General features: G+C 35.4%; 1 protein-coding gene across 3 annotated transcripts in view; it reads right to left on the bottom strand.

Annotated features, from left to right (window-relative positions):
• The window catches only part of EPHA4 (EPH receptor A4), a 152653-nt gene that overhangs the window by 85490 nt on the left and 54885 nt on the right, over nucleotides 1-12278 (bottom strand). For all 3 annotated transcript variants that reach the window (XM_070946053.1, XM_070946054.1, XM_070946055.1), the window contains one exon: nucleotides 7655-7810. In XM_070946053.1, coding sequence (XP_070802154.1) covers nucleotides 7655-7810 — 156 coding nt within the window. The remainder of the gene's footprint in view (nucleotides 1-7654; nucleotides 7811-12278) is intronic.

Raw genomic sequence — 12278 nt, 5'->3', positions numbered from 1 at the left:
TGGAGCAGGTCTTGTATTCCATGTAGATACGAACACATAACAAAAATGCTAACACTAATCACTAATAGTCACCAGTCTGAATCCTGAAATATGAAAAGAATATATATTGTGTAAGTTGCCTAACTTTTGATTTCTTTCAGGAATTTTCCCAAATCTAATAATATGTATCTGTTTTTACCTCAAAATATATACTTTATAAATTTGAAAAGATGGTAAAAAATAAATATATACACAAAACAGTTTGAAGTATTTCAAATTAGAATCATTTTACTTTTATTATCCAAATGTTCTGGACTTGACTATTATAATGCCAGTTTCTTGTTGAAGGAATTATGAACTTGAAACTTTTGATATATGTTGAAGACAATAACCTGGACAAAGCTGTCTTAAAATCAGTGGTGGGTTGCTCCCCGGTTCGCACCAGTTCTATAGAACCAGAAGTAAAACCGGTGGGAGGCTCCATCCACGATCCCAACATCATGAAAATGCTTCTGTGGATGCACAGGAGCTTATGCACTTGCGCAGAAGAGTGCGCGCATGAGCGAAGCGAGCGTGTGCGGCCCCACTGCAAACCGGTAGTAAAGATAAGTAGAACCCACCCCTGCTTAAAATGTAGTGGAAAATCTGCATAATTTCATCTAAAGATGGACAGATCTTAGTGTTGTCAAAAATGTAGATTCAGTGAGGAGAGTATTTTTCAGTATGTATGTTTCTCTTGTTATGTTGTAAGTTGTATTGTATTGATGATACTAATTATACCAACTGGTCACTTGTCTGAGATTGTTTACAATAATGTAAGTGCTGCATCATTTAGGGAATTTATACTTGGCTTGATTATTTTTGGGTTTAGATATGCTTGAATGCATTGTTTAGTGGACAGTTATTCCTCATGGAATATTATTATCACATACACAATGGTTCTGAAAAGTTCGTACTGAAAAGTTGTATGAAGAAATATCCTGGATAATTCTTCCTAACATATCTGGTTGAACTCTTTCCAGGGCTATTTAATGAGGTCTAAACCGTATGTAACTCTCCAGGAAATACTGAAAGTTTAAACTACATGACCAGTGATGAAGGATGTTAGGAATTGTAGAACTTCATCTTAGACTGTTAATAATATGAATGATTGTTCCCAAACAAGGCTGATTGTTCCCAAACAAGTCAGATTGATAATCAAGAAAAAAAAAACCTACATTTTAGGAACAAATATTTAGCTGCTCATGTGTTTTGTTTAGCCTTTTTTTTTCTGGAAGAAACCAGGAAGGAGCATTTAGGTGTGGTACCAGGATATTCTCTTTGGAATGTTTCACTTGGATGGCTTTTTACTCAAGGCTGCTATATGTTATCTTTACTCGAAATTGTGGATTGTTTTGCAGGTAAAGAAACTACTTGGATATGACCCTGTTGTCTTCCTAGAAATGATTTGATATTGTCTTCTCCCAGTGTTTTTCAATGGTGTCCTTTGGCCATTGTAGTCCTGGAATTTTTTGAGTCTTCTATCCAAGTACTAATCAGGACTAAACCTGCTTAGTTGTTTTGGGATCAACCAAAATCTGCTAGAGGCTGCAACTACTATTTTCATTCAAAAGGGACTGGCTAAAAGAATTTGCTTTGGACAAAACGTACAACCTGTCTCCAAAATAAATATTTTCCCGAAGATCCAATACATGGGCAGCAACTAAAGTTGCTATTGCTTTGCCTATCCACATCCTGCTCTTTTCTTTTCTTGATGCTCTTCCAGATTAAATGTTTTGTCTTGTCTATTGAGAAGAGGAGAGGGGAGGGAAGGAGAGGGGAGAACAGATGAGAGAGCATGCTATAGCTGACTTCTAGAAAATCAATTTAAACCTGTAGTTTATTTATCAAAACTTTGGGATATAGCTTTCAGATTTTTTTAACAACTTACAAAATATATCTATGTTCAACTGCATTTTTAATAAGCTCTCTTATACAACCAGGCCATTATTCACTTAAGCTTCAATTTATCTTTTCTTCAACTTCCATCCCCTCAAATTCTTCCAACATTTAACCACATTTCAGTGGGTTTGGAAGTATCTCCTTTTTTATTGTGGCAAGTCAATTAAATACAGACTAGCTCCTGGCATGTTTAAATGACATGCTTTTTAGAATTTGGCTATTCTCAGCACTGTGAATTGATAATTATGTGGTCAGGGAACTAAACAAAAGAACACTAATGTTTCCTGATAGCTAGGAATTTTAATCCAATCTTTGGAATAGAAATCAGATTTTAAAAAGATGACACACAGACAGCAAGGGAGCACATTTGCAATTTGGAGCAGGTTTTGTTGTTTAAATTGAAAGAAGAGGAGTTAGGAAACAGAAAGAAATAACAGTTTAAATATGGCATTATCTAAAACTGAAGTAAATCTTAAAGAAGGTAAAAAATTTAAATCTTTGAAAAACAAGTGTAGAATCAAAAAATATCATTTAGTCATATTGACATAGTTCGCTGTGAAAGAAGATTCCTGAAGAAAAGTTGAAGAGAAATCAATAATTTCTACAGTAAAACTTAACAGTTAAGTTATAAGTGATAAAGAAACAGTAATACAGTGGGGAAACATTAAAAAAAATGGATTTTAATGGAAACAAAGTTGTTTGAAAGTGAATCAAGAAAGTTAAATAAGAAGCTTCCAGCAGAGTGAATGGAAGTAAAAATAACAATAATAATTTTAAAAATTGATTTTGATCAAAACTAAAAGGCAAAATAAGCCCTATGAAGAACAAAAGCTTGATAAAAATTGGGGGGAAATGCTGTTTTTTCTAAATAGAGAAAAAGGTAAAACTGAATGCAAAAACTACAGGAGGTAGAAAGGTGTTTGGCGAAATTCTGATTAATGTGTATGAGAAGTGGCAATAAGCAGAGGTTGGAAAATAAGTGTGTATTTATATTGAGCAGAGAGGTGTGCTAAATAGTTTTTGCTCTTTAGCAGATTACTTAGATATATGTAAATGTGAAAAAGTTCATTGTATGTTTGTTCATTTAGGAAAGGATATGATAAGGCATGAATTATGGGGTAATTTGAGCAATTATGGGATTTAAGATTGATTGCTGAATGTAATGAGAGGAATATATAATCAAAATAAAGAATTCATAAGAATGGATAAATGCTTAGTGAATGGTTCAGCGTTGAGCAGTGAATAAGACAGAATGGGTGATGTCCATTCAACGCTTACTGAGTTTAAAAATAAATACATAAGAAGTCCTTGTGGTGAATTTAAAGATATCTTGGTTAGGTAGTTGGTTTGTATACAGATAATACAAACTGGCTGAAAATGAAATGGCTTCCAGTGAAAATTGAATGTACAACACAACAAGCTTGCATGAGAAAATTAATGTATCAAAAACCAAGGTAGTTGAGTTTGGCAGAGAAAATAGAGGAAAATATTGCAAAGGATGCATATATAGCAGGGATGGGCAATTGTGGCCCTTTTAAAACCTATGGACTTCAACTCCCAGAATTCCTGAGACAGCCAAGCTGGCTCAGGAATTCTGGGAGTTGAAGTCCACAGGTTGTAAAAGGGCCACAGTTGCCCAACCATGATATATAGGAAAAAGGTAGATCAAATAATGAGTGGAGAAATTTTAAGATGTGTAATAGGAGTATAAAGGTAGTTAGTAGTTTGTGATCTCTTGTGAAGACTGAATATTGAACAAATGAAAATGGTCTTCTGTAAGAACATGTTTCTGCCCACTTTGTTATATGGTAGTGAGTTCAGTATGTCATTAAAAAAAAGTTGAATGCAGTGGGAATGGGACATTTAAGAAGCAGATAGTAAAACAAAAAGAAACAAAATGAAAAAATATATGGGCCTTCAATGAATGTAGTTTGGATACAAAAATGAAAAAAAGTATATTGATTTGAGAATGGTCCTATAAAGGGAATAGAGCAGAGAAATAGAAATCAAATGTATGAAGGAAAAATAAATGAGTTGAGTCAAAGAGGAAGAAGAAAACTGAGAAATAATTGTTGGTTGAAATTTATGAGATTCAAAAAGAGAGATAAAAAGTTTAAAAATGAAAGACAGTGTATGAATCAATAAATGGATGTGATGGAACCAAGTATGTATTGCAAAGATAGAATGACATGGAAAAATATAATTGATGTTGATGGAGATTAAATTTTACCTTTCTTTTCCTTATATTCTACCTTTATTCCATTCCTTAAAGCATGTGTTTAACTTCCTTGACTATTTCCTATTCTTTTTCAGCATTTTACAAAGTGTTGATTGCTCCAATAAGTAAGCATGACATATCTGTCTTCCTGTATATAGTAACTACATAGAGAATAAACTGACTCAGTTTCTTCTGTTCTGGAGGGCCTCACTTGCTTCCCAAGGAGTATTGTAGCTATCCTAATGCTGGAGACAGGGGTTAGTCATAATAGAAAAACCTTTTGGAGCAATTGTTGCAATTTGACCTGTAACTTTTATATTTACAAGTTTACATTTCCCTATTCCATCCTCTGCAGCAACAAGAAATGTGAAAGTGTATAGAACTAAAAATAGATCAATGTAAGGCATGGAGGGGAACAGGTAAAAACAACAACAAACGAACAAACGAAAAAGAAGCCCAGCTGCTCAGGATTGAATTGCGCAACATAAACTTGTTTGGATTTGTCCCTTGAGCTTTGCTTAGAGAATATTCAGGATATTCAGAGTTAAATAGAATCCAAGAATATGGATTAATACAGCTAATACAGTTTAATTTGTTCTAATTAAACATCAATCTTGCTTTGACCTTTGTACTGATCTCAGTACTAAGAAGTACCTCATCCAATTTCCATTTTGGAAAGTATCAGAGTAATTAAATGGACTATTTTATGAAAGAAGCAGCTGGATTTTCCAATACTAACACATGAGCTGAATTTTGTTATACAGAACTGCAGCATCAGTGCTCTTGCTCATAAATTGAATAGTCCAAGGACAATGAAATCATTGCCCTTGTGACATGAGCATGCTCCAAGTTCCACTTCTCTGCTCTTGCTTGCTACTAGCATTCTTGACAAATTAAGATGTAATCTTCTATCTTGCAACTCAGCATGTATCCTCAAAGTTTGCTCTACTCCCTGAGATTTTAAAGGCAGGAAGGCAATCAGGCAGGCAGGCAGACATGCATATGTGTATTAGGTTTAATTCATTCTAGCAGAGATTCTGAACTTGGTGTGAACAGACCTTTTATGGCTGTGAAAAAGAAAGAAAGGAGGGGAAGGGTATACTTTAGGAGTGGGAACGTCTGTTACTCCAAATAATAGTGAAGAATTTTCAGAGAGTTAGCTAACACAAGGTGATAAGAGTACCAAAGAACTATAGTTCAGCCATTTCTAGAGAGTTAATTTCTTTGCCATTGATCTACAGAGAAAAGGAACTTTATATACAGGAGCACCTATTAACCTTTTCAACAAAAAAGAACTATTTTGGAAAATATGTATGATTTTACAGCTCTTGATACACAGAGCTTAATTATTTGTTCATTTAGCATTTTTGAAGTGGCTCAAAACAAGGCAGAAACTCTTGCATCCTTCTATGCCAAATGCAAGGTGCAGTTTATGACATATAAAACTCAATATGGATTAGGGTCTTACTAATTGAAAAAGCTTTCATTAGTAACTACCTGTAACCTACAGATAGTAGATAAGGGCTTTTTATCTATACCACTAATGAAAAAGATCAATTTTCTGAAGCCCCAGACCAGAATATGCAGCTTACAATATTGTCACCAATAAGATGACTCAATCCAATCACAGCATCATAAAATTTCTGTCACTGCATACTTGCATCCAGCTGTCTCACATAACTATGTAATTTGCATCATTTGCATGATGATTGCCATACACTTGTCATTATCTTCCCTCTTATCTCTTCTGTGGACACCATCAGTGAGTAAGAAACTAAACAACATTTAGCACCTGTCATCTTTTTATAGCCCTTAAAACACCTTAAAATCATAACTATTAAAAACTGATGATACAGTTCTTGGTGATTTTGAAATGGAAAACAGATGAAAACTATAGTCTAGCCTGGGTGTCGGCAACCTGCGGCTCTGGAGCCGCATGCGGTTCTTTGGGCCCCTTGCTGTGGCTCCCTGTCAAACCGGATCCCACCACTGGCTGGCCCCACCCTTCGCCCTCTCAGTCACTCCTTGCCTGAGAAGGTAAGGGAGTCACGCATATCAGCCCTTAAAGCCATCTTTCTACCTTTGAGACTGCTTCAGGCCTGCCACAAATTCTACTGTGGTAAAATTCTACTATGGGAGGGAGGATTGTATAAAGTGAAGAAGATATGTAGTCAAAATAAAATTCTTTCTAGAAAGTCAAGGCTGTTGTGCCCTGCAGCTGTGCTGAGAAGAATGAGAAGGTATCTTCTGTTCCGGAGACAGAGCATTGATTGGTCAGAGAGACGTGCGACTTGCTCTCCGCCCTAAGACACTGGCCTGGCCCAGCTGCAACCAATGCTTTGCATTGTAATGGGCTCCAGGAGGAGCAGGGGACACCGTTTCCCCATTGTGAAGCACACTTAATTTAAGTGTGCTGTGCAAGGCGCTGCAAGAGCAGCAAGCAGGCCATGAAGGTGACGAGAGCACCTGTGTTAGCTGCAGCCAGGCTGGGCCAGGCCAGTGTCTCAGGGTGGAAAGAAAGTCAGGCATCACCCCGAGCGACCGAGGTGCATGCAGCGCCAACAAGGGCCGGAAGAAGAGGCAAGTACAGGGCCGCTTTGCTCCCACTCTGGAATATGGAGCGAATCTCCATCTGTCATCACCCTTAGCTTCTCAGGCAAGGAGTATAATTATATAAGGCAAATAATAATTATCTTTTTAATGCTAGAAAGAGGTTAACAATAATGAGCTGCATTTCCTGATACCCCTAAATTATTGTAGGCTTCTGGCACATTCAGAGATTGCCACCAAATTTTAATTCTTACTATGCCAAGAAATTAACATAATTGTAACATAAGAATAATTAGTCTATTTGCTATACTAATTTATTCTATTGGTTCAGTCTCTTACTTCTAGCTTCACCTGTTTTGGGAGTAGTTTTTGGGATGTAATTCATATAGTTCTTGTTCAGGTACCCCTGCCCTACAGGCAGCAACTTTACTGTGTAAAAGTAACTGCGTGAATCAGCTCTTATGTTAAAACAGTGTGTTAACTTTACCCATTAGACAGATTAAGCAGCCAGACAAAAACCAATTTAGAGCTACTACAAATCAACTTTTACACGATTGTTTTTTTCAAGTATCTCCCCACCCACCATCACCATTTTCTGTTTCAAGTAAGATCTGCAAGCCTACAATTGCTCCTCATTATGCAGCCTTGAGGCACTTGTACAGTACAGGTACCGGAGTCATAAAAAAAAAAGTGGAAGGAAATTCTGGAGTTCCTGTTCTCACTGTTGACCTACATATTATAATTTAATTGCAAACTTCATTTTCTGATGTGTGCCAGGAGAGAGAACCTGGTGCTGACATGCTGTGTTGACTCGTTTAAAAGGGAATTGTTACTGAGTGTTCCTGTCACCAACAAGACATCGTTCATAGGAAGATGTTCATCTCTGGGGAGTGTTCTGTGTGTAAATTATTGAAACAGCAGAAAAAGAAAGAGAAGAAATTTAATAAATGAAGGCATCTGACTTACGAGTACAGGGCATGGAGGCAGCATCATTTTCTGCTCGGAAAAAGCCTGGATCACAGGTGCAAGAAGTAGAACCTTCCCAGATGGAGAAACTGTGAGGTGGGCACTTGGCACAGGCAACATCTGTTGAGAAGGCTTTGTGGTATCCAATCTTGCATGCTTAGAGAGAGGAAAGGGGAAAAGAAAGATTAGTTGGATAATAAATGGTTCTTTTATTTATTCATATGAGGATCCATGGACATTTTCAAAAGGAAATGAATAATTACCGCTCAACCAGCCAAGTAATGAACTAGTTATCATGTTCTTGATTGCAAGCTGCTCAACTGGGAGATACAATTTTAAATCCAATGAAAGCCTTTTTAACAAGCAGGCTTACAATTACACCTATCTTATATGTGTAGAAATCTGGTTGGGGGGAGGAATCTCTTTTCATTCCTTGCATAGAATGAAGAAAATGTTTTGAACAGTGGCCCACAAATGTGTATTTGAAGCAATTAATTAAGCAGAAATTAAAGATAGAAAAATATTCAACACTAAAATCCATTCAAAACAGAGAAAGCTACCGGAAGGTTTTTATAAATGGCAAAGATCAAAAGAAGAGTCGGTGTTTGCCAAAATTTATAGCTCACTTTAGTGTTTCTAACTTTACCATCTGGTCCAGGTATCAATGACCTTTTTCAATCAAAAGCATAACTTGAATTTTGACTAAATGTGATAGGCATGACTAGGAAATGACTGTCATGAAAGAATTGTCATCAAAAATATGAGTAAGTCAGTCACTCACACCCTAATATAGAATAGAATAACAGAGTTGGAAGGGACCTTGGAAGTCTTCTAGTCCAACCCCTTGCTTAGGCAGGAAACCCTACATCACTTCAGACAAATGATTATCCAACATCATCTTAAAAACTTCCAGTGTTGAAGCATTGACTACTTCTGGAGGCAAGTTGTTCCACTGATTAATTGTTCTAACTGTCGGGAAATTTCTCATTAGTTCTAAAATGCTTCTCTCCTTGATTAGTTTCCACCCATTGCTTCTTGTCATACCCTCAGATGCTCTGGAGAATAGCTTGACTCCCTCTTCTTTGTGGCAGCCCCTGAGATATTGGAACACTGCTATCATGTTTCCCCTAGTCCTTCTTTTCATTAAACTAGACATATCCATTTCCTGCAACCGTTCTTCATATGTTTTAGCCTCCAGTCCCCTAATCATCTTTGTTGTTCTTCTCTGCACTCTTTCTAGAGTCTAAACATCTTTTTTACATTGTGGTGATCAAAACTGGATGAAGTATTCAAACTGTGGCCTTAGCAAGGCATTATAAAGTGCTATTAACAGTTCATGTGATCTTGATTCTATCCCTTTGTTTATGCAGCCTAAACTATGTTGGCTTTTTTGTCAGCTGCTGCACACTGCTGGCTCATATTTAAATGGTTATCCACTAGGACTCCAAGATCCTGGGTTAAAAATTTTAATTGGGTGAATTTTATGGGTAAGGGGTTTTAAATTGGAGAAGCCAAAGATAATTTAATTTTGTTTTAATTGTATTTTAATATTTGTATTGTGTGTTTTAATTTTGGCTGTTCACCGCCCCGAGTCCTTCGGGAGAGGGGGCGGTATAAAAATTTAATAAATAAATAAATAAATAAATAAATAAATAAATAAATAAATAAATAAATAAATAAATAAATAAATAAATAAATCCCTTTCACAGTTACTACTATTGAGCAAGGTACCACATACACTGTACCTGTGCATTTTGTTTTTCTTGCCTAAATGTAGAACCTTACTTTTTTCACCATTGAATTTCATTTTGTTAGATAGCACCAATGTTCAAGTCTGTCAAGATCCTTCTGTATCTGAAGCCTATCTTCCAGAGTGTTGGCTATTCCAGCTAGCTTGATGTCATCTGCAAATTTGATGAGCTCCCCATCTGTCCCCTCATCCAAATTATAGATGAAGATGTTGAAGAGTACTGGGCCTAAAACAGAGCCTTGGGGTAGTCCACTGCATACTTCCCTCCATGTAGATGCAGTTCCATTGAGGACTACACATTGAGTGCAGTTGGTCAGCCAGTTACGAATCCATCTGGTGGTGATGCTGTCTAACCCACATTTTTCTACTTTATCTAGTAGTAGGTTATGGTCTACTTTATCAAATGCCTTATTCAAGTCCAAGTAAATTATATCGACAGCATTCCTCTGGTCCGCTGATTTTGTCACCCTTTTAATATAAAGTAATTAGCCTCCCAAGATGGAGCCTTAGTGAGCTCAAAGGTTTTCCTGAAAATCAACATGAAGCACTAGAGACTAGTGCTTTGTTCTGAAACATGCCCATTATCCATTATTTCCACTCTTTAAAAAAAAACAACTCAGATCACCAGCCACAAAGAGTCATTATATGGGATAGGCAGCCATATAAGTCATATAATAAATAAATAAATGTCAGACCTCAAGGGAGGTATCTGGAGTCACTAATGCCCTAATGCACCAATATTGCCTCTCCTGACTTAACTTGTCTTTAATCAATGTGCTTCTGTAACAATCAATATATACTTTTAGTTTCTTCCTATCAGTTTCTCATCTTGCCATATCTTCACTTGATTGTTTTACATTAAGTAAATTTCACTATCAAGGAAACTTTAAATTCCTCTCTAGGGATTTTATTCCAAAATTTTCTCAGCATTTCCTTGCAACATTTATAAAGGACCAAGTCACTTCAACTTTATTAACAAAGCCATTTATGGAATCACTTTAAGGAGTCTAACTTTACAAAGTTTGGTGCAACATCCATAAAAATTAATATATTGCCTTTGTTTATTTTGTTTTTCATTGGGCTAAAGTAACTTATAAAACAGACAACTCTAGAGCTTTAAGATTTCTTCTTGCTTTAATTATTACATAATTAAATAGTGTTCAAGTTACAGGTGAATTTTGGCTGTTTCCAATGGTCATAGAGGGTTTTATTTTTTATATCAAGAAGAGATTATTTTTAGTTGAAAGCTAAAAATCATTGGACTGAAATGCATATATTAACTCAAAAAAATTTGAAGGTTCAAACTAGAGAAATTTAATGGAAAAAGTATGGAAAATTACAGAGTATTTTGTTCTTATATGTGATAATGGTATCCAGATTTCTATATGCCCAACAATGGAAGGATCTGAAAATACATACAATGGCAGAGTGCTTGTCATTTCTGATGGAGCAGGCAGAGATGGCAAAATTAACTGTTCTGATTAGTCAAAAGACGTTAGCAAAATTTAATATCAATTTGAAGCCTTTTTTGGACTTTTTGCATAAAGTAGAAAAAATGAAATAATCATATGGATTTGGGTATTAAAATATTTATAGCTTATTCAAAAATGGCTGTTACATTGTAATTTTGAGCAAGAATTGAATTCAAGTTTTATTTATACCTGCTGTAAAGAAGTTGAAAGTTATTATTTGTCTGCATTTTTATTTCTGTTTTATATTTTATTGCATTTCTATGTGCCATTTTTCTATATATTTTGACTTCTATTCTGTCTTGACTATTAGTTTTCCATTATTTTTTTATTTTAAAAAACTTAATGAAGTTATTTTTTTAAGTAATGCTTTTGGTGAATTTTGGCTAACTGTTAACACTTGCAGAATCTAATATTGTCAGAATCCCATTTCTTATGCAAGTACACAGAAAAATATAAAATGTCTCCTATTGAACATGAATTATTTCCAATAGTGGGCAATTAAATATATTTGAGAAATGAACATATAAGGCAAAAGAAAGTTACATTCAGAATCAAAATGGCTCATATTGTGGATATAACAGAAAACATAAGACATAGTCTAGAAAACATAAGATGTAGACGTGATAGAGATGAAATAGAAAATGCTATCCATCATGGAACTCAAATTCATATCAAATCCACCTGACCACATCCAATGCTACAGTATGTTTATGTGCCTAATGATTGAAAAACAAAATGTATTGCTGTATTTTCCCCCCCAGAAATATATTTTTACAGAACTGATTTTTCCAAAGTTTTAAGTAGTACAGCTGTTATTGCTTTTTTTTTCAGAAATATGTAACTGAAGTTACAGCGTAGATTAAAATTCTAGTAGTCATATATTCAGACCAAAAATGTATTTTATACATTTGAACATTGTGGTTTGAAGTCTGCAGTATGACATTTCCATATAGACAGTTTGATTCTCAAATTAAACAAAATGACAGAAACCAAAGAAGAAATCTGGAAGGAAAATAATTTAAGGATGGAAACACTAGCAATCTGAGCCCCATTTACTAACTTCTTGCTCTTTCCTCAAAACATCTTCCTTGCACTTAATATGCTTGAAAAGATCTGAAGAAAAATAGTGCAAGGAATGTATCCATTTTCACATACGAACTGAAATGTGTTTTTTTCCTGCTTCTCTAATACTATGATATATGCAGATCATGTTAATCCAAAAAAGAAAAATGGAACAAAGCCATTTTTTAACAGAACGTACATTTTACCAAACGTAGGTTTTTCATGCACATTATAGACTAATTTAAGCAGAAACACATTGAAGCTCATCTGTGACAAGAGCCCTTAAGTCACTTTGGAGCTTTGCCTGCTGTATTTCAGTCCAAGTGTTTTGAAAGGGCTG

Source organism: Pituophis catenifer, unplaced genomic scaffold, assembly GCF_029215685.1.
Source record: "Pituophis catenifer annectens isolate HBS135680 unplaced genomic scaffold, rPitCat1.0.hap2 SCAF_6, whole genome shotgun sequence".
NCBI lineage: Eukaryota > Metazoa > Chordata > Lepidosauria > Squamata > Colubridae > Pituophis > Pituophis catenifer.
This window is presented reverse-complemented; position numbering and strand designations above follow the sequence as displayed.